The following is a 22,278-nucleotide window of genomic DNA, read 5'->3' as shown; positions in this document are numbered from 1 at the left end:
TTTACGCATTCCCTGTTCAAATACATTGAAAATTGATGTCACTCAGTTACACACACTAATGGAGCAGCCAGTCAGCGCATGCCTGTTGCTTTTTGTCTTTATGTCGCTACATGTATTGTTATAGATACATATCTGATTAATAGCATGCTAGCAGTTGTCAATTTAGGTAATATATATATAAAAAATATACAACTCAATCAAAAATCTAATACAATTGCTGTTTTCCCTTTTCTTCTCTTCTTAGGACACGAAAAATAACAGCACCCATGACTTGTCACGCAGCCCTCAGAGCCTCAGCGACACAGGCTACTCTTCTGATGGCATCTCCAGCTCCCACAGCGAGATTACAGGTCTAATCCAAGAAGAGGAAATGAAGCTGAGTGAGAGAGGAATCAGTGTGCGGGGGTCCCCACCAAGCCCCTCTGAAATTACCAAGCTAGAGAGCTCCATGAGGCCACTATTGGAAAAGAGTCTCTCAGAGGAGAAACCAGACAGAAGAGGAAGGAAACACAGAGACTTGGATGATAGAGGGAAGCACCGCCCACGCTCCCTATCAATCCCTCCAGATGCTTACGACTCTGATGAAGAACTCGATGATATACAAGAGGAAGAGGAGGATGGGGGAGAGTGGGAGGGTAAACGCAAGGAAAGCAAGGAGGAGAAGAAAGAAAAGAAAAAGAAGGAAAAAGAGTCTGATCCAACTGAGATGACTGATGAAGAGTTTATGAGAAGACAAATTATGGAAATGAGTGCTGATGAAGACAATGAGGAAGAGGAGGAGATGGAAGAAGATGAAGACGAGGAGGATGAGGGATATGGCTATCAAAAACCCAAGAAAAGTCACCATAAACACACCATATCTGACTCTGGAAAGGAGAAGAGGCGTCTTCAACATCACTCCAGTAGTTTTGAGGAAGAGACCAAAAGCACCGCTGATGTGTATAAAGGTTCCATGGAAGAAGGAGAGGAAGACTTGATGTCATCACAAGGAGGCCTGAGACGCTTTAAAACCATTGAGTTGAATAACACAAATAGCTACAGTCGAGATATGGAGCTGAGCAATGAAAATGACCTCAGCCTTGATCGAGAACCAGAACTTGAGATGGAGAGCCTGACAGGATCCCCCGAGGAGCGGTCTAGGGGAGAGTATTCCTCAACACTGCCCCCGACATCATCCTCCTATGGCTCTGGACAATCTCCTACTTCAATCTCTTCAATGGAGGAGGACAGCGACAGTAGTCCCAGCAGGAGGCAAAGACTAGAAGAGGCCAAGCAGCAAAGAAAAGCTCGCCATCGCTCTCATGGCCCTCTACTTCCCACCATTGAAGATTCATCTGAGGAGGATGAGTTGAGAGAGGAAGAAGATCTTCTAAGAGAGCAGGAGAAGATGAGAGAGGTCGAACAACAGAGAATAAGAAGCACAGCACGAAAGACAAAAAGAGATAAGGAGGAGCTGAGGGCTCAAAGGCGTAGGGAAAGGTCTAAGACGCCTCCAAGTAATCTCTCACCAATTGAAGACGCTTCACCCACAGAAGAGCTAAGACAGGCCGCCGAAATGGAAGAGCTCCATCGTTCCTCCGCTTCAGAATATTCCCCTCAAAGTCTGGACTCTGAGGCAGAAGGATATGAATCCAAAATTTACAAGTCAGGCAGCGAATACAATCTACCAACTTTTATGTCTCTCTACTCACCAATTGAAAAGTCCTCAACTACAACAACTACTGTAGCACCATCCTCTACTTCTAAACCACTAAAGAGTGCAGAGGAAGTTTATGAAGAGATGATGAGAAAAGCTGAACTGCTCCAGAAACAGCAGAAATTACAGCAACAACAACAGCAACATGGCAGACACGGACAGTATTATGAGGAGGATATAAATGGACGTTATGATGATGATGAGTATGACCAAGATCAATCAGGATATGACAACGAAGCTGCAGACACGGAAGCAGATATCTACGAGGAGATCCGACAAACCTCTCAAAACATCACCAAGATGCAGCAAGCAACAAACGACCAAGTTGAGATTGAGATAGAGAGCTCCTACAGCGATAAGCAGCTTTTGGACACTAGCTCAGCCTTTGCTAAGCTACTGGAACAAAGCAATGCCCTCTTGACTCCTGGAACCAGTCCCACGCAGATCTCTGCTCCTGTTTCCTTTGCAGAAACTGGATCACGTATTCCTGATGTCAGAGTTACGCAGCATTTCTCTGCAAAGGACGGACATAAAGATAGAATCAAAAGCCAAGCGGGAAAGAATGGAATAACTCCAACTGTCGCTGCAACCACGATTGCTGCCTATGGAGTTTATGCCAGAGATGCTGTAACTACTTCTCAAACTGGTTCAAGTCACACTATGACATCAACTCAATCTGAAATAGGCCGTCGACATGCAGGGAGTATCGCCACGTCCTCTGCTACCGTATCCAGTGTGTGCAGCAAGATTGCAGAAATTACTCAGGCGTACAGTCAGAGAGAAGTGATCACTAGGAGGGTTGGGGATACCAGGGGTGTCCAAGTGCGAGACAGCTCAACTTCTTCTACAGAGAGGATTATTGAACCCCGCTCACCCAAGTATACAACATACTACAGGAGCACCAGCCCTCCTCTTTCTCCATCACCACCACTACAGAGTCCCACTCGTTCTCCATCAAGAAGGGCTACGGCAGAGTTCTCTACGCAAACTTTCAGCTCCTTATCGCGAATGGAATCCGCAGGATCTGGGCCTACATCACCAGTGATGGCACAAGGAACACAAACTACACATCGATCTGTTTCCCCTCGGCTCTATCGACAACAGTCTTCCCAGGATGGCCCTTATTCTCCACCAGCAAGCCCAGCAAGGCCCATGACAGTTAACACTGCAACATCACCGCTTTCCTCACCTACCAGATTCAGTCGACAATTGACATTTGACTCGTATTCCCCGTGTGACAGCCCTCCAGATACGCCGCCTTACCAACACTCTCCTACACGTGGCTTTTATCGAACACAGAGGGTTGAGAAGGTAAATGTAGGAACAAGCATGGTCACTACAGCCAGCATATACACTAGAGGATCTGTATCAATGGACAATATATCTCTGTGTAGAATATCCACAGTCCCGGGAACTTCCAGAGTAGAACAGGGCCATCTGATTCAAGGTGGAAGTGTTGTAGACCTCAGAACACTTACAAAACAAACTCCAATCATCATGACTGACCAAGGAATGGATCTCACCTCACTTGCCACAGAAAGCAGAAAATACCATTGTGGAACGGAGGGGAATAGACATTCAACAATTATACAGCCACTGATTATGAACCTCAACACCCAGGAAATAACCACACCAACCACTGTGAGTGTCACAGTAGCAGCTTCTATGTTCATGTCTTATCCTAAACAGCCAACAGTTTACGGAGATCCACATCAAAATCGTGTGGATCTAAGTCAAAGCATGGGGTCTGCAGTGTGTCTGTCTCAGAATAAACCTCCAATCTCTCCTCCAACAGATCCTTCCATCCCAAAAATTGATGCCAAGCTGGAGGATCTTAGTGTTCAACAAAAGGAGCTACAGAAGCAGCAGGAGAAGCTGCAGAAACAACAAGAGCTCCTTGAACAACAGTTACAACAGCACCATCGAATGCAACATCAAAATCAAGCAACTGGCTTGGCCAGATACAATCTTACAGGGCCGATTCCCACTTTACTGAAAAAAGATCTGCTAGTCAGCCAAACCACTGCTGCCTCGACTGTGATCAGTGCGATCTCGCCAGTCATCAACCCTGAGCTCTATGGCACAGGCCCTATAGAACTGAAAGGGAAATCCAGTCCTCCTAATTTAATGCCTGGGGCTCAATCTCCACATAGTATGGTGGTACAGATGGATGGAGGTCCTGAGTTTGCTAGGACAGTGACTCAGGTAGTCAAGGTAGAAGAGGGTCAGGATGCTGTGGATCTGACAGGAGGTCAAATTAAACCTGATAGTCAACCAGCTTGCTGTGAGGTTTACAGATTACCATTTGGTGGAAGTTGTGTCAGTGGTTCTGAGAAAGAGGGAATCAGGCCAACATCTACTCCTCCTATGACTTATGAATCTGATGAAGAAAGACAACCTAGAAGGTACCATGAGTATCCAATGGACACACAGAAGTCCTACACATTACCATATCCTGGTAGGCTTCAGCCTTCCATGTCTGATACTAACCTTGCTGATCCTGGACTACAATCCTATCATTCTAAACTGGAGCCACATATTCAAGCCTCAATAGATGTTGGAATGGACGTTGCAGCCATGAAACAGGGCTATGGAGGTTATATGGGAATGCAGTATGGTTCCTATACCGACCTACGACATGGAGGAGACATTGCAGCCCAAATGCTTCCAATTAGAAGGTACAATTCCTTGTCTAACATCAGTTCAGACTACGGCTATACAGCTCGGGATATTGCTGGCTTTCAAGAGGCTAACTTAGCACAGTATAGTGCTACAACTGCAAGAGAGATTAGCCGGATGTGTGCAGCACTCAATTCCATGGATCGCTATGGAAGCAACCCAGATTTAATGCAGTTTGGAAGCTTGGGGAGAGGGACTGGGCCTGCAGCGTCAAGGCTAGCAGCAGGACTCAGCATGAGACAAAATCTACTTTTTGGTCTTGATGGAAAGTCCCACAGCCAGGCTTTAACCAACCTTATCAATGCCAGACAAGCCAGCCTAAGGGCCATGTTCCCTGCTATCAGGTCTTCTGATGGAATGATTTACTCGACCATTCAGACACCTATAGCTTCCACACTTCCCATCACTACCCAGCCTGCTTCTGTTCTTCGACCATTACTGAGGGGAGTTCACAGGCCATACCCCTCTGCCAATATGACACCCGTGCCCCTCTCAAGTCTTACCAGACTACCAGTAAGTCCCAGAATGCCCCTTACTGGACAAACCCCTGTCCGGTACCCAGCACCAGGCCTTCTTCAAACAACCTCTGCCACCATGACTGTTACAGCAGCCGCAGAAACAGCATCAGCTTTAATTGGAGCACCTGTGTCCGTGACCATATCATGCTCAACAGTCCAGGATGAACCAGTTTACCTGGGTAAAGGTGCCACATTGACTTCTTCCTCAGCAGACGTCCCCGTAGCTCAACAAACAGTTGTTATACCATCTGAGCCACAGCAGCAGCCAATAAACTTGTCACAGGCACATCTGAACAGTCAACAACAACAACAACAACAGCAGCAGCAGCAGCATTCGACAACAGCTCAACAGCCACCACCACAGCCTCCAGCAGCTCATGCGCAACTACCCTCAGGTCCATCTGCCCTCACCGGTGGTTTGCCAGCAGTGGGGGGCCTCCCGCCTTTCCCTCCTCCAGGTGCGATTCACAAAGAAGGCGAAACGGAAGCAGAAAGGCTACATCGACAGCAGGAGCAGCTTCTGCAGATGGAGCGGGAGCGAGTCGAGCTTGAGAAACTACGACAACTGCGCCTGCAAGAAGAGCTGGAACGAGAGAAGATGGACCTGAAGCTGCACAGGGAGAACGAGAAGTTGCTTGTGCACAGAGAGTTGCAGGAGCTGCAGAACATCAAGGAGCAGGTAGAGGGAGACTGGAAAGATACAAAGATAGCACAATGTTTGGTGTTTTATTCTATTAATTTTGAATATAGACTTGTTTTTTGTGCTTTCTTAAGTGGCGTTACATGTGGTGCATTTCTGTGTTATTTGAATTGTCTTGTTTTGGTGTTTTTGAATTACAACTTAAGAAAACTACCTCAACCTACAAAATCCTTTTACAATGTGTGCAGGTCTTTTAATACATGTGCCTGTCAGGTCTTTCAGAATATTATGTGGGTATTATATTAAGGCTTTTTATAAGAAAAGTGTCTAAATACTTTTGATGAACTGTAGTATACTTTTCACATCAAGCACAGACAATTTAAATAAGATAAAATAGTTTTGATTGATTTGCATGCTATGTGTGTTATACAGTATACTATGTGACCGAATATGCCTGCCTTATATTATAGCATACTCAAAATTTCTATTGTCCTAAATTGAAATCACGAAAAAGAAAGCGATATTTATTTTAATTTTATTTTTATTTCATTTTTTAAAAAATATAAAATGACATAATTTTGTGAATTATCTCATTTACATTTGGACAATTTTTTTAACTTTATCTTACGGTAGCTTGTTAATGATTTTCCAAAGGTTAACAAAGGGCTAACATGTAATCTTTCTTCTTTGTTTTTACTAGAACAAGCAGTTGAAAACCTTTCAAGTTAACTCTGTTAAACAGGTGTGCATACCTTTGGTAATGAGAATGAGCTTCAAATGCTTAAAGTGCATCTCACTGAAAACAAGCATTATGTCATTTTAACAGCAGATGAAGCTTGCAGTATCCTGTTCATCATTTAATTATTATCGCTTTCAATAAAAAAAAATGCTGCTGTTCTTCATTTCTGTTGCAACCCTCCCTGGCTGCTTTTTGCAAAAACATTCACATTAACTAACTTTAAACCATTGAAAAAAGAAGAAAAAAAAATACACAAGGACAATAACTATTTCATATCAGTTTGAGCTTGATTTGGAAGTTTTGTTTTTGCAATTTATTGTTTATAATGTCAGCATTTGTGCTGGTTTTTTTTTTATTATTTTAATAGCTTTATCTGGCTAATTGTTTTAGGTGCTTCAGCAGCAGCAGCACGAGCGCGAGAAGCAACTTGTTCTTCAACGGGAGCAACTGGCCCAGCAGAAAACCCAACTGGATCAGATCCAGTCTCTACAACAGCAGCTCCAGCAGCAGCTTCAGGAGCAGAAGAGACAAAAAACTGCTGCAGCTCAGAACATACAGGTATGGTGGAGCAGTGGGGAAATATAGTACATTAAATACAGTTTATTTGTAAGGTTTTTTGAAGGTAGGGGGGTTTGTTTTGTTTTTTTAATATATATATGCATCAATGATAGTCAGAAAATAATATAATGTATTCTTTCAATAGATTCAATTGTTTATAAATAAAATAAATAATATGAAAATTATAAATAGTTCAAGGGTACCTTTAGTAGATATGTAAATTACATGCATTTTTTAAAATAATGTATTATAAATAGGGATGTAACGATTCACTCAACTCCCGATACCATTCAATTCACGATACGATTCTCTCACGACTTATTTTACAAAATGGGACTGCAGAAAAATGATGACTGAAAAATATTCTTTTGTTTTTTGGGGGAAAAAAACTATATATATATTCAAAAAAAACTACACCTTTTTCCTTTTATTTTTCATTGTCAAAAGAATCCCTTGATAAACTATTCAAAACAATGCAATTTAACTAAAAACAAATCTTGAATGAAATAAATAAAGGAATAATACAAATGAAGAACAAGCTTATTAATTTAAATTCTGGTTCTATAGTAAACAATGCAAAACTGCATAAAAGTTCTTTTTAAAAGTGCAATTGAAAATGTATTTTGTGCCTTAACAATTGGACTTAAAGAAAAAACATAATTTGTATGTATTTAGGGCAGATATTTTTTTGAACCAGCAGAGGGCGCTGGTAACCCAGTGGTCGGTTGGCATGCAGATATTCTTGCAGTGAAGAAGAGATGCTATGCTAGCAGACAGAGCTAATAGAAAAACATGACTTTTACAGATATTCACGTAATATTACAGATATTTTTTTGGTGCTAAAGGGGTAAGGAATCATTTATGAACATGTTTAAAAGTAGAAGGCGGCCAGAAAGAAAGTATTAGCAGATTCCGCCCGCCGCCAACACTTCTGGATAGCGCCCTCTGCTGGTTAAAAAAGTACTGCGATTCAATTGTGATGGGAGCCAATCACAGACTGAGACCAAACAATGAAAGGGAGAAACAGGTTAGGTCATTTAAGTAATCAGCAACACATGAAATAAAGAAACAAACCCAAAAAACAATAAAAACTAGACAACCCAATATATATTACAAAAAACATGAAAGGTCAAAATCATAATTTTTTACTCAAATTGGGACACCATGTACTTAGGTATCAAAAAATGTATAGCTCTCTCAGAGCCCTAGAGTTCCACAAATAGGTTTTGTATTCATACATTCAGAATTATATACCGTATATTCTTGGCAGTGTTATTGACAAAACAGCCTCCTCACAAGGAGGCTGTTTTGTTCAAACCGTATCATCAGTTTCTTAATAACTGCTTTTACATGTATATATATTCAAAAAAATCATCAACTAATGCTCCTCAGCCACATCCTTCAAACTTCTTTATCAACAAAAAAAGGAAAAAAAAGAAGAATATTCTATGAATATTATAAACACTAATCATCAAGCACCAATTTTAGCTTCAAGTAGTTATTAGCGCGGCCCCAAACAGCAGAACAGGCACCAGAGCTCAAAAGGGACTGTGGTACCCCAGTTCAAATTCTCCTCTTGCAGGAAAAACAAGTTTGGATGAACTACAGCCGGGCCCGTGGAACGTTTTCCACGCCGAATAGCACGTACCACAATCCCGAGAATTCAGTCAAATGACTCGGGGAAAAAAAGGTCTCCGAGAAGCTCTTGACATCTGCTCATAGAATATCCATGTCATATTACAGCCCGATTCAACAAGCTTTAACGGAGGAGTAGTGATTTGAAAAAAGGGGCTTCTGGGGGCCCCCTAGTTCCCCCGTGGCACATATGGAATAATGGGCCCCATTTATATTTGGTGCCACCAACTTTCGCAAGATTTGACTCACAAATAAATGAGAAAACGACTTTAATGGAAATTAAAGTCGGGCCCATAATCGAATTGTGCGAGGCATAATCGTACTCTACATTAAATTACCTTTGAAACAATATATCACACGACAATGTTCCCATAAATTTTGAAATGACTGGACATGGGGAGTGGCCTCGGGCCCCATTTCAAAAAAAGGGCTCCGAGCACCTCATCATATTAATTCATAGAGTATTCGTACCAAACTGCATTCCAATCGAGAACTAACAGAGGAGGAGTCAATTGAAAAATGGGGCCCCTAGGGGCCATCTGGTGCCCCCGTGGCACATACTGGGTAATTTATATATTGGTATGTGTCAATGATTCAGTACCACCAACTGTCATAATATTTGACTCACAAATAATTTCGTTTTTTTTTTTTTCTTTTGGGGCCGCATGGGGCCCACTTGGGCCCCAAATCAAAAATCGGGCTCCGAACGTCGATGCGTATACATCCATAGATTATACCTACCAAATTCCAGCCCGGTCCATTCTAGAATAACAGAGGAGTAGTGGTTTTAACTCGTGTACACAACATCAAGAACAAAGTGAGTGGCGTTTTGAGTCCGGCAGCCCAGCCTAAAAAGTCAATCGATAAGTACTGGTGTACGATATTCTCTAGAACCTAGAGATGAGTTTGAACATAGTCGCGCTTATTGCTCGCTTCATCGACCCCAGTGACATGATGTAGGGAAAAACTTTTTAATGATTGAATGTCTCGACACAGCGCCACTTGAAGTCGCTTGAAAAGTTCAAAATTTTCCACTTTGAGCGACTTCCAGCGACTCAGGACGTGCGATTGACTCGCCGGAATTTGGCGAGTCGCTTGAAGGGAGGTCTCATTACGTTGCGTCATTTATTTCAATTCAACTGTATTTGTATAGCCCATTCATAAGCTGTCAACCTGTAGATGGAAAACATCCCTAATGTATGTCACTTCAAACGTATTTTTGTCTTTTCTCCAGCTGGATATGAGTGGACAGCCGTTGCATCCCTATGTAGATTCTCACATGGCCTCCCGTTCACTGCCCAACTCCTCGTCTGAGATATGCCTGAGGAGCCAGGAGGAGCACATGGAGTCTCGAACCAACATGAGGAAACACAGCTCCATGAGCAGACTGAGCAGGGACTCCATTGACGGGGATGGAAAAGTCTTCTATGGAACACCTCGCAGGATCGTGGACAGCTGTGTTCAGACTGACGATGAGGATGGAGAGGAGAGGTAAGAAGTGTCTAAGATGAAGGAGGTGGGTGGCGTGTGTTTTACTTTTGCCCTATGCACTTCACGTGCTAATGCAATAACAAATATATAAGAAGACTTTATGAATATTTTGTATATACTGTACAATTGATGATATTTTTAAAAGACAAACAGAACATAACAAAAAGGATTTAAAGATATTTCAACTGTCCTTCCATGTCACTTCAACAAATTTTCAGCACATCCCACACACTTTGGTCTAAAAAATTCAGAAAATTTTACCAATTCTTTCTTAATTATTTAATTGGCACACTGTAAATTTTTAGTTTGATCAGATTTTTTAAGATATGGAGGAGGAGCAGGGTATGTGTAGATTTTCCCTATTTGTCTTCCATTTTTAATTTCTAATATCTCAGGAACTACATCACATAGGAAACTGACATTTGGTATAAAAAAAAGACGCACAAAGAAATAGACTTTTATATCCCAAGAAAGAATAAGCTTTATACTACAAATTAAAACAGAAAGAGTTTTTTTTTCTTATATTCCCACATGCAGTTATGGGCCAATGAAAATAGTAAAAAAAAAGTCATTTTTAGGATTTCAAGAGACTGTCACCCAATAACCAATACAGTATATTCTTCTTCTTACACTTGGATTTTTGAGGCTTTTCCAGGGGTGAAATTTCATGAAATTTGGCAGGATGATGTAAGTTGGTAAAAAATTTAACGTGTAGTTTTTTGATGCAATTTTGGGGCTCGCAAAAACATAATTTGGACCTACAACCTAAATTCAACAGGAAGTCTGCAATTTGGTATTTAGCGGGCCAAATTTGGTACTTTTTCTCAATTTTTGGCCAAACCATAATGTCTTTAAAAGCAGACTCCTCTTCATAATTTCCACTTGAAATTTTGGATTCATTCAGGTTTTTCACTGTACATTTGACATCAGATTGTGTAGATAATAAAACTCCATCCTGCAGAGTTGAAGTTTTATTTCTCCCGATCAATTCATCCAACATCTATTAAACCTTTGTTGTGTAACAGGTGTTGTTGTCTTTCATATTCTTGAAGAAATACATCTACACCTTCTCTCTCCTTATGTTTTCTTCCTCTCTTTACATCATTATCAGGTACATGATGCGTCATCGCACCAGGAGGCGGGGTCGCAGCGTTGACTGCTCAGTGCAGACGGATGATGATGAAGACAAAGCAGACACTGAACACCCCATTCGTCGAAGACGTTCACGATTCTCCCGACATGCTGAGTCCAACGCAGGAGGCGGCGGCTCTGCTGTTTCTTCCACCGCTGCTACCGACACCAAAACTGACCAACACAAGACGGTTTCCTCTAGCATCGCCATCCAAACCATCAGGGAAATGTCTTGTCAAACAGAAGTTGAGCACCTGGGACGAGTCTCCCCAGCAATCCATGTGACAGTGCCAGATCCAAATAAGGTTGAGATTGTGCACTACATCTCTGGACCGGAGCGCACCCAAAAAGGACAATCTCTGGCATGCCAGACTGACCCAGAGGCCCAGTCACAGGGCGTCATCGCGCCCCAGCTCAGTGTACCAACCACAGTCAGTCCATATTCTTCCTCTTCCAATGCCGGAACCCAACAGTTCAAATTTTCTGACTCTCTGACCCAGCAGCGCCAGCAGCAGCAGCACATCACAGCGAATGCAGCCAAGTTTGAGCGGCGCCACCCCGACCCGCTCGACATCAACTATCAACCTCACAATCACCTGCACAACGAGTCGGTGTCGAGCCTCATCCGACAGCAGCAGACTCCAAAGTCTCCCCAAGTGCTTTACTCTCCGGTGTCACCTGTGTCCCCTCACCGCCTGTTGGAGGCCACGCTGTCCAGTGAGAGGCTCAACAAGGCCCACGTCACACCCCAGCAGAAGTCGTACACGGCAGAGTCTCCACAGCGACACCCATCTATGCCCCGACCCATGAAAAGTGCTCAAAGGTCTATGTCGGACCCCAAGTCTCTCAGCCCCACCACAGATGAGCACACCAAAGCCAGACTGGCCCTCTATCAGCAGCAAGCCCTTCAGAATCAGGTAAACTCATTCAAATCCTGTTGACCTTCATGAAAAACTTGCCTCTGAATTACCAAGAAAACATGTTTTTATATCCAATACATTCCCACTAGTCCTGGTCAGGCATGTGGGGAGTTGGAGTCAATTCATTTAGTCTTTGTCTAAGACAGTGTACTTGACTAGGACATTAATGTATACCCTTATATGCCTTAATTCAAGGGTGTGAAACTCATTTTAGTTCAAGGGACAAATACGGACCAGTTCGATGACTAGTGGGCTGCAGGTTTTAGACGTGAAAAAACAAACAATTTCAACATGAATCTGCCCGAGTTAAAAATTAGACAATGTATGGAAGGCATCAACAATATCTAAGCAATAAGTGACAGATACTTAGATGTCCTTTGATTAATTTAGTTTTTGACCACATTTTATTTATATTTTGTGGAATAATTTGAGTAAAATTGCAGGATTTTGGAAAAAAAATTGAGTTCTTTCAACAACAATTTACAACTGAATGATTTGGTCATTTACACAATGACTCATGTTTTCTCTGTCATTTTCACTTTCTTCTCCGGGTCGAATCGGATGCTCTGAAGTGGAGTTTGACACATATGTCTTAATTCAAAAAATCACATTTTGATCTGTAATTTAAAGCTACTGAGAAAATGTCTAATATTAGGTATACTCCAGCAATACTAAGTATTCTTTTATGTATGCATAGATTTATAGATGCAGTTATTAGGGTGAGTCAGAAGACAATAGGAACCAGGAACCTCCATAAAGATCATAAGAGTCTTGAAACATCAGCTTGATTTCCAAGTGACGCATTCTCAAAAACTTTTACTCATTTTCAGCAAAATGTTGAATAAAACATACAAAGAAACTGTTAACTGATCTCAAGTATAAGAATATCAACGTCATGCTTTTTTAATAGAATGAGTATTTATAATGAAATAATTCTAAGGTATTTAGTAAAGATAGCCTATAGCTACTCCCAGAACTCTCTAGAAACATAAATTCTTAATCTCAATGAGACTACTCTCCTGGTTAAATAAAGGTTGAAAAACAATACTGGTGCTCTTGGTGGAACAGTATTATGTTCTGAGTCTAAAACAAGATAAAACCAACAGAAAATCCCTTTTTTATTCATTTGTGTGCTGCAAGTGCTTCCACTCCCTGTTAGACTTTAAAAACTAGTCTTTGCTTCGCACTCTGGTTTTTTAAATATTTGAATCGCTGTGTTCTGTCGACCATTACAGACTTAATTTGCCCTGATCAATTTTCATCGTGAGAAAAGTAAAAGCCCCTATAATATCACTGCAATGATAAGAAAGTGTGGAATGATTTTTAAACCATGTTGAGGTTTATCAGAAAACTAATCTAAAAACATAAATCATAACTGCTCAACATCAATATGTAATGGGTTTGTATACCTGCTTGTTACTTCAATATGCTCAATTTATTTCAGCAGCAGTTGATATATTCTTGTTGGTTTTTGGAATAATGTCTGCTTTCTCAAGACATATTGGTACCAATAAAATACTCGCTGGAGAAAACTTGTACTTCTGGGCATCAGGAGTTACAGGATTTCTGTGTTTTTAACTACTCTCCTGGTTTTAGGATTAAAGCAAACAACCTTCAAAAGTAGTAATAGCTACACAATGTCAACTGAAGGTATAGTCAGTGGAGGATGAGGTCACCTACTACAATATGTTTATAAGAAGTGAAGAAGTGCATTATGGTTCTAATAGAATAGTGTCAGATTAAAAGAGATCTACTCATTTTGCAGGTATTCATAAAGTCATGGCAAAATAAAAATAAAAACTCAGAAGACAATGACTCAGCAGAAAGTCTTTGAAAACAAAGGGGAAGTAAATTACTGGCATTATGACTAGGAGTTTCATTCCTAAAACCCTTATGTTATGTCATGAGTGTATGCCAAAATCTGGTTGAGCTTCGTATCCCAGGAGACAAATTTTTAGAATACTAAACATAACCTTTCTAAAACAGCAACAATTTAATGTAAACTAAATGTTAAAATACAAGCCATGTATTGAATTACTAGTTTGTTAACAATATAGATATGTTAAAGAGAATATTGCAGTTATGTCTTCTAATACAAACTCTACTCTTGTTTCTTGTCCTCGTCTCTTTGTCTATATGTGTCTCCCTTGTATCTCCCTGTTGCGATATCCTTGCTTTTTTTCCACTCCGTGACTTTTTTTGAGTTTTCCTCCCACCTCATGTATTTTTTTAAATATATTTATTGACATTTGCTTGTCCTCCCTCAACTTTTACCACCCAATGTTAACTTTCTCTCTTAAATCCCTCTTTTGCCACATTTCTGTGGTGATTTTTTCTCTTTTTTTGTTTTATCTTAATCTTTTCCAATAAATCCCAATGATTCCTCCCCAACATGGCAACATTTTTTTTCTTCCTGCCAAATCCTACTTTTTTCCACTCCCCATCTCTCCCGCTGTTCCTGTCATCTCTTGTCTTTCTTTCTCTCTGCTTCTCTCTTTCTTTGCAGCTGGCGGCTCTTCAGCAGAGCTCACTGCTTCGCAAGGTCAAGCGAACCCTGCCCAGCCCTCCTCCAGAGGAGACCCCTACAGCGGCGCACTTGCCAATGATGACGCCCGCCCTCCAACAGGTTTACCTGCCCTCTGTGCCCAGCCTCAAGCCCAGCTCCAGGTCTGGCCTTGCCGCCAAAGCTAGCCTTCTCAAAGACCTCACGCACGAGCTAAAGGCCGTAGAACAAGAGTCGACAAAGTTGAGAAAGCAGCAAGCTGAACTGGAGGAGGAGGAGAAGGAGATCGATGCCAAGCTGAGATACCTCGAGCTTGGGATCCACCAAAGGAAGGAGACACTGGTCAAGGAAAGGGAGAGGAGGGATATTGCCTACCTGAGGTGTATGGGGGACACTAGAGATTATATGTCTGATAGTGAGTTGAATAACTTACGTTTAGCAGCTGCAGTTGCCTCACATGAGACCAATGGGCTACTGACAGCCAGACCAAGCACTGCTCCGCTCAGCCAGTTCCCTAGTGACCTCAACACAGCAGCCCAGTACCCACCCACCTCATCTTTCATCTCATGTCAGTATCCCCAGAGCCAACCTGCAGCACCATCTCAACCATCAAGTGTGCCATACCAGTCTTCGACATTCAACCAGCCTCCATACCCAACAGTGTCACAGTCCCAGGCCTTGCCACAGCCTACTCCCCTCCAAAGCCACGGTCCTACTCAAGGAGCGGCCTACCAATCTCAGGCCCCCTATCCTTCCCATACTTACCCCCAAGCTCAGCCCCCATACCCCCAGACAGACATTGGGTTACCAGCTGCTCCTCAGCCTCAGCCCCAACCAGGGCATACAGGTTTTGGACCTGCACCACCTGGTCAGCCTCCATACCCCACCCACAGCTCACCTTATCCAAGCGCTGTGTCCTCCTACCCTAGCCAGACAACCCCATACCCTGGGCAGCCTCAAGTGGATATTTTAACTGTTCATCCGGGGAGACCAAGGCAGACATCGCTAGCTGATCTGGAGCACAAGATGCCCACCAACTATGAGACTATCAGCAACCCTACCGTTGTGGTCACTACCACAGCCCAGGATGCAAACTATTCCAGTGCAGCACCATCCTATGGCCAGTATACTGGATCAACTACCATGGCCAGCTCATATGGTCCTTATGGCTCAGCACCAGTTTCCAGCAACTATGTGGGGTACTCGACAATCCCTCCGAGTACCTATGGACAATACACTTCAACTTCAGCTAATTCCTATGGCCAGTATACAACCACTACTGCAAATGCATATGGCTACACTGTGACCACAGCCAGCTCTTATGGACAATACACCTCCACAGTCTCTAATGCCTATGGACATTCTGTAGACAGTCCTTCAAATTACAGCACAGCAGATGGAATGTACGGGGCCCCTGGCTTAGAGCAGAACATCCCCAGGAACTACATGATGATCGACGATGTAAGCGAGCTGACGGCAAAAGACGGGCTGGGCACGACGACAGGGGACATGATGCATCATGGCAGCAGTGGGCGTTACCCGGGCGACATCCATGGCCACGGCACCACAGGCTCAACACGCGGGGGGACAGGCAGCTCTCCTTATGGCAGGGCACCAGAGGAGGAGGCAGCGATTCAGGATGATCTGTACGACCACCATGGCAGGGGTAAGAGCAGCTACAGGCACGGACCACTAGGGGGCAGCAGCGTGAGCTCTAGCATGGGTGGGGGATCCCCCTATTACTATGACTTTGACTACAAACACGGCAGCCTCCGCTCCGGGGTACAGAAACCTTCACCATCCTCTCGAAGCCTTCTGGCTCCTGCGGTCATGTCCACCAAGCGCAGCAAACACAGGAAGCTGGGGACAATGGAGCAGAAAATCTCCAAATTCTCTCCAATCGAAGAAGCTCGAGATGTCGAGGCAGACCTGGCCTCTTACTCTTCCGTAACAGGTGGGGCATACCCACCCGCCAACATTCGAGGGCGACAGCTGATCGAGGACTATGGATTCAAACGGAATGCTTATGAGGGCAGCGCTGGCACCAGTCATGGTAATCGATATCACGGCATGATGGTAGAGGAGGACGATCGGATATACTACACCTCTACCGGCCGTTCCCGTTCAACCGGCTATGGCATGGACAAGATTTCTGCCAGGGACTACTCTGGGTATCGCAGCCGATCTTACGAGAGAGACGACCGTCCTTATCCATCTGGCTACAGGGGACGACACCCAACCCGACAGTATTCTGAAGAGGAAAGCCCTCTAAGCCCTTTGAGGAGGTTCATGGGTTCTGGGCGGTCTTCAAGTTTAGGTCCTGACCCATACGACAGTCGGAGCAGTAGATATTACTATTATGGCCAATATGGTTCCAGCCATTCGCTGCCAGATGTTCAAGACCACATACGAGACCTTCCCCGGACCCACGTCTACAAATCGGATGATACATACATTATAGATGATTATCATTGCGCTGTGTCAGACAGCGAAGGTAAATGGGGGGGCTGAACACCCACTCAGTCTCACTACTTACTACTGCCCCCACCGTTTATCTAATCGTCCCCCACCCACCCAAAGGCTAGGCTTAGTAAAGAGTACGCGAAAGAAAAATAGAGACAGAAATACCCGTTGCATGCTGATGTTTTTTCCTTCCTGAGAGTAATTTGCAGCTCTCTTATGATCAATGGACTGCTGTTTGTCTGTCTGCCTGCCTGCCGTCCGCCCCTCCACCTGTTCGTTCAGTCAGCTGTCTGTTCAATGCAAGCATGGTCCTTCGATGTGGTCGTTCTTCGTTCGACACACTCCGATTCAATTGAAAGGCTCGATTTTGTATTATTACGTATGTCTTATCAATGTTTATTTTAAGTTTAAATAGATTTTTAAATGTTTACATTGCAAAACAGTCCTTGGTGATATAATCTCAAAATAGATTTTTTAATAGATAGATTGTAATATCACAGTGAAAAAGGACCAAAGTATTGGGCAGTAACATATCTAAACAGTATACATTAAGTATATTTAGATAGATAATAGTATATGTTATTGTTTTGAAATAAAAACCTAAACAGACGAGGATTTGCCAAAGTGAACTGTTTTGCAATGTTGATTATACCTATATCCTGTATTGTGTAAATTAAATGTCATAATTGTTTGGTGCATGGATGTAATCTTTCATTTTTGTTTGATACTGTTTCTTGTTGTCTCTTCACCTACTTTTTTTTTGCATGCCTTTCGTTTTCTTCCATCTTCCCCTTTCAGCCTGCATGCCGCTTTCTCCAAACGACATGGAGATTGACTGTGATCTACTCTCGGTTTCCAAAGCCTACCATCTGGGCCAAGAAGAAACAGACTGGTTTGAGAAGCCCCGCTCAAGTTCTCGGCATTACGGGAGCAGCCACTCTGGAAGAAGCCGGCACAGCGTGAAGCACACCTACCACGATTACGACGAACCGCCTGAGGAGGACCTTTGGCCTCAGGATGAATATGGCCACGGTGGACGACACTCTACATCCCGGGACCACAGACACCATGGCAGTTCAGGCCGTCATTCGTCCTCATCGCGTCATTCAGACGAGCCGAGGTCTTCCAGGTCATCCAAGGCACATCCCAAAGACCCATCGCTGCGCCCTGATTCTACAGGACGATCGTCATCTTCGGGAAGACGTGGGGAATCGAGGTCTGGAGGTTATCACTCCGCTGAATATTCCCGCGATCCATCTGGACATCATCATGGCCAGCGCTCATCCAGACAAGGGGACCCCCACCGATCCTCACGGAGCAAGTCTCAAGGGCCAGATATGCAGGGACAGCCACCAGGTACATCAAAGCAACTTTTAACTTTGAAAAATTAAATGTTTTTAAAAAACACCAAATTTTGTATTTGATCTCTCAGTTACTTCATTTATTAAATCGATCATTTCTAATATAAATTTTACTTCCACTAAGGAGGTAATCTTTTTTTTTTTTACTGTTAGCATGTTTACATCTAAATAGGGGTTTGCATGCATTGCCATGAATTTGATGATACGATTAACAATTCATTCCGATATATGCCAATACGATATACATCCATCGCTATATATCGCAATATTAATCATTACAAATTTCAACTTTACGAGTACAAATTGTTATGAAATACAATTTATTTCTTTATTTTTCAACTTGCGAGAACAAGTAAATGGCGAACAACTGTAATTCAACTACAGCCAATGTAAAAAAAAAGTAGTATGTCAAATTGCCAAATTACATTTTTCAAAAAAGTTAAATTTTTGCTTCTAAAACAGATTCTGATTCTGTTTTTTTAAATAATTTTTTTTTTTTAAAGTTCCCAAATCTATAAAAGTGCCCAGTTTGTTTTATGAATATAAAGTGTAATCAACTTCCAAGTGGTTTTTTCATCTGCGAAATTTGGTTCATAAGTGACCAATCTATGAATTTTAACTCATTTATGTCAGGTGGGTTCCTCAATTACCCCATAGTTTCATCTGGATCAGATCCAGATTACACATTTCATCCCAATTTTTGTGCGATGGGTTGAAAAGGTCTTGAACAAAAGCTAATCAAATTAAATCCACATACTACTTCTTTGTTCTTGCCTGTTGATGTTTCTGAAGTTTATAGTTTATCTTTTATTTCAAGGCTCCTCAAGGTCAGGCAGCGGCTCTGGTCGGGCTCAAGGCTCTGCGGGCGGCCCTCCAGGATCCGGGAGACAGGGCGGTCCCGCTACACAGATTGACGGCATGTCAGGACCAAGAACACAACTCCAACAACAAAATCAGACCTCCGCTGCTAGGTCGGGGCAGCCGGGTGTTGCTGGGCCTACCGGCCCACAACAGCAGCCCCCAGCCCAAGGACAAGGCATGGGCATGGGCCCAGGACAGACCAAACCAGGTCAGATGGGACTAGCAGGTGGACCAATGGGACAGGCTAGGCAGACTGGTCCAGTGGGGACATCCCTGTCACCAATGGTGAGTACAGTGACAGATTTACATTAAGCATAAAATACTGCAGTTTGCTTTATGGTCTTTAAATAAAATTTAAAAAACTTTATTTGTCCCCGGGGGCTATTCAGAGGCACACAGAGCATGATGAACCACATTGAAGCTATACTATAAATTTAACCGAAGATGAAGTGTCAAAAAAAAATTGAAGTGTCAAGATGACATTGAGAAATCCCAGGTTTTCTTCTCTCCTGGCTGTTTCTACTTGTATGGAAACCATTTTATCAATGCATCAAAATGTGGGGTCACAAGCTCTAAAGTTTGTCCATTTACATCCTTAAAGTCTGTGTTTGTATATACAGTATGTATTATGTATTCATTCTGTAACATTCACACTCACAGCTTGGGCTGCCCCCTGGTGGCTGTTAATGCATTTGCATCTGCATAGTCCACAAAAACACATTTGGCTCTTCTGTCAAAACTAACAGAACATTCTTGAACATTCTTTTTAGATTTTTTTTTTTTTTAACAATGAACAACAATCATTTAGGAATCTTCTATAAGTTTGCAGCCAGTTTAATAAATGTCCACACAGAACAAATGGTGGTAGGTACCCATCCTGCTCCCCTCTTTAACATATATTTAAAAAAAGAAGGGGGTTGAGAAACTATAGGTAGATTAATTGGTTAAAGGAAAAACTACCTCATCCCAGTGTGTGTGTGATAAATTGAGGAGGTCCACCTGAATAGAAACACGTCTGTGATGTAATAAAGTGAAACTGATCAGAGCACTGTCTGTTTATCATCCCATGGATTAATATTGATAATTTCACGCTTTTAAGCATTGTCAGCAACAGTGTCAGCAGCTTCCTGCCTGTGTTCTTTCCTTCCTGCCTTTTCTGCAATAAAAATGTTGTTTTTGGTCTTAATTATGGATTTTGATTCTTATTATTTTTAAAGAATTATTTCTAAATTGTGACATAAATTGCTCTACACATTTTGTCCATGCATCCTCCACCCCTGTCACAGCAACACACACGTAGGCAGCCTGAAATCACCTGTCTTAAGTGTACATGTTTATATCCAGCTTCATAGGACAGGGGATCTCTGACAGAGAATGTTTGGCTAGGTGAAGCTAACGGAGAGATATCAGGATATGCTTATCCAACTTTGTAGAAAATGGCCCTCATGTTGGGTCAGTCGTTGTTCAGCGAGCTGTCACAGCATCACACAGAAGGAGCAGAAATATTCTGTGCCAACTCCTAACGGTGTGTTTGCTGTCTGTCCCTTTCTATCGCTCTCATAAATCTCCTACTGTCTCCCTCACGCTCTGGCTGAGTCAACACTGATGAATCCCACTTCTTTCTTGTTCCTCTTTTTATCTGTCACTAGGAGTGAAAAACATTTCAATCTCATTGTTCTCCAGTTTCAGTTTTATCCTGAAACAAAGAGGGCAAAGACAGCGTGTTTGTGGTGGTGAATTATGATGAAATCTCTCTCCCTTTTTTCACACAGGCCAAGATGGACACACCTCCAGTAACAGCCATCGGAGCAAAGGCGGCACCTGTAATGGTTACAAAAGCTGGACAGCCTCCACTCACAGGCATAGGTAATACCCACGTTTTACACATTTACAGTAGCTGTGCCTGAGTTATGTAACCACTATAGAGCCGTATCATTTCATCTACACATCATTTAGCATTAGGAAATACAAGAGAGGACAACGCCAGCAAATCAGGCTGAATGTGCCAAACACTGACTACACAGAGATGTAATCAGGTGATGTGCATGACACACGGATTAAGTCACAAATCAGGAAAAGAGAGAACCCACATTGTATAAATGAAAGGAGCTTGGCTGTGTTGGAAATCACATATTGTACTACTCGTACTCAGTCCGACGTCAAAATGAGTATGTAGTGCGTTCACATTAGATCGTATGAAAAGATTGTGTACGTGACAAATACTCAGATGTATACTGTATTGCATGGGTTTCAAACTCATTTTAGTTCAGGGACCAAATACGAATTAGTTTGAACTTAAGGGGGCCACAGATTTTAGGCGGGAAAACCAGCAGTTTCAACATTAATATCCCCAAGTTTTTACTTTTACTCTACGCCAACAATACCAACCCAGGCCATAAGTGACATATATCAGTCCCTACAGGGTTTTGTCTTTTAAATTTGATTGATTTGGGGGAAATGATATGAAATAATTTAAGGAAAATTGAGTTCTTTGATGATATCGTAGACGGTATTTACTCATTGAGTGTGTAGTGTATAGTACGTTAGTATGTGATTGCGAACACACCTTTGTCTTTCTTTCTCTTTTTTGTAATTGTGTGTCCTTTAAAAACTTTTAGAACACTTTCTATAAAGAACCATCAAAATATTTTTATTTAAGTCCCAACTAAAGGTTCTCTGATATGAAGTAATTTTTGATAATGGATTATTTTCATTCTTTGCTTTCTACTTACTTCTTTTCCTGCAGGTTCCAAAGCCGCCCCTAGACCTGGAGGTATTGGTAGCGCTGCAGCAGGTCAGCCCGGCATGGAAGGAGATGGAATGTTCTCAAAGATCCTGCCTGGTGGAGCTGCTGAGCAGGCCGGAAAACTGGGAGAAGGTAGGACTTTTTAGTTTACAGAAACAAGAAGTAGAAGAAGAAGAAGTTTCACACTGCCAGCCCCAAATTCACTGATTTCCATATCCAACGCCATTATTGAATGAAGAATGAAGTCAGCAAACTAAATAAATACAGTATATAAATTAGGTCTTATTTTTCCAAATCAAATGTGAAGATGTGGAGGTAGTTTCATATCTTTATAAAT

The 22,278-nt window shown here is 42.4% G+C and overlaps 1 protein-coding gene across 4 annotated transcripts in view; it reads left to right on the top strand.

The window, feature by feature from the left end:
* bsna (bassoon presynaptic cytomatrix protein a) overlaps nucleotides 1–22,278 on the top strand; it is a 102,803-nt gene that overhangs the window by 69,200 nt on the left and 11,325 nt on the right. The window contains exons 4-13 of one of the 4 annotated variants that reach the window (XM_028452125.1): nucleotides 245–5,572; nucleotides 6,234–6,275; nucleotides 6,663–6,830; nucleotides 9,700–9,956; nucleotides 11,068–12,004; nucleotides 14,514–16,176; nucleotides 17,835–18,329; nucleotides 19,152–19,480; nucleotides 20,968–21,061; nucleotides 21,942–22,073. In XM_028452125.1, coding sequence (XP_028307926.1) covers nucleotides 245–5,572; nucleotides 6,234–6,275; nucleotides 6,663–6,830; nucleotides 9,700–9,956; nucleotides 11,068–12,004; nucleotides 14,514–16,176; nucleotides 17,835–18,329; nucleotides 19,152–19,480; nucleotides 20,968–21,061; nucleotides 21,942–22,073 — 9,445 coding nt within the window. Of the gene's footprint in view, nucleotides 1–244; nucleotides 5,573–6,233; nucleotides 6,276–6,662; nucleotides 6,831–9,699; nucleotides 9,957–11,067; nucleotides 12,005–14,513; nucleotides 17,005–17,771; nucleotides 18,330–19,151; nucleotides 19,481–20,967; nucleotides 21,062–21,941; nucleotides 22,074–22,278 lie in introns of all 4 variants that reach the window. The other 3 variants (XM_028452124.1, XM_028452122.1, XM_028452123.1) reach the window with 3 other exon arrangements.

This window comes from Gouania willdenowi, chromosome 7, assembly GCF_900634775.1.
Source record: "Gouania willdenowi chromosome 7, fGouWil2.1, whole genome shotgun sequence".
NCBI lineage: Eukaryota > Metazoa > Chordata > Actinopteri > Blenniiformes > Gobiesocidae > Gouania > Gouania willdenowi.
This window is presented reverse-complemented; position numbering and strand designations above follow the sequence as displayed.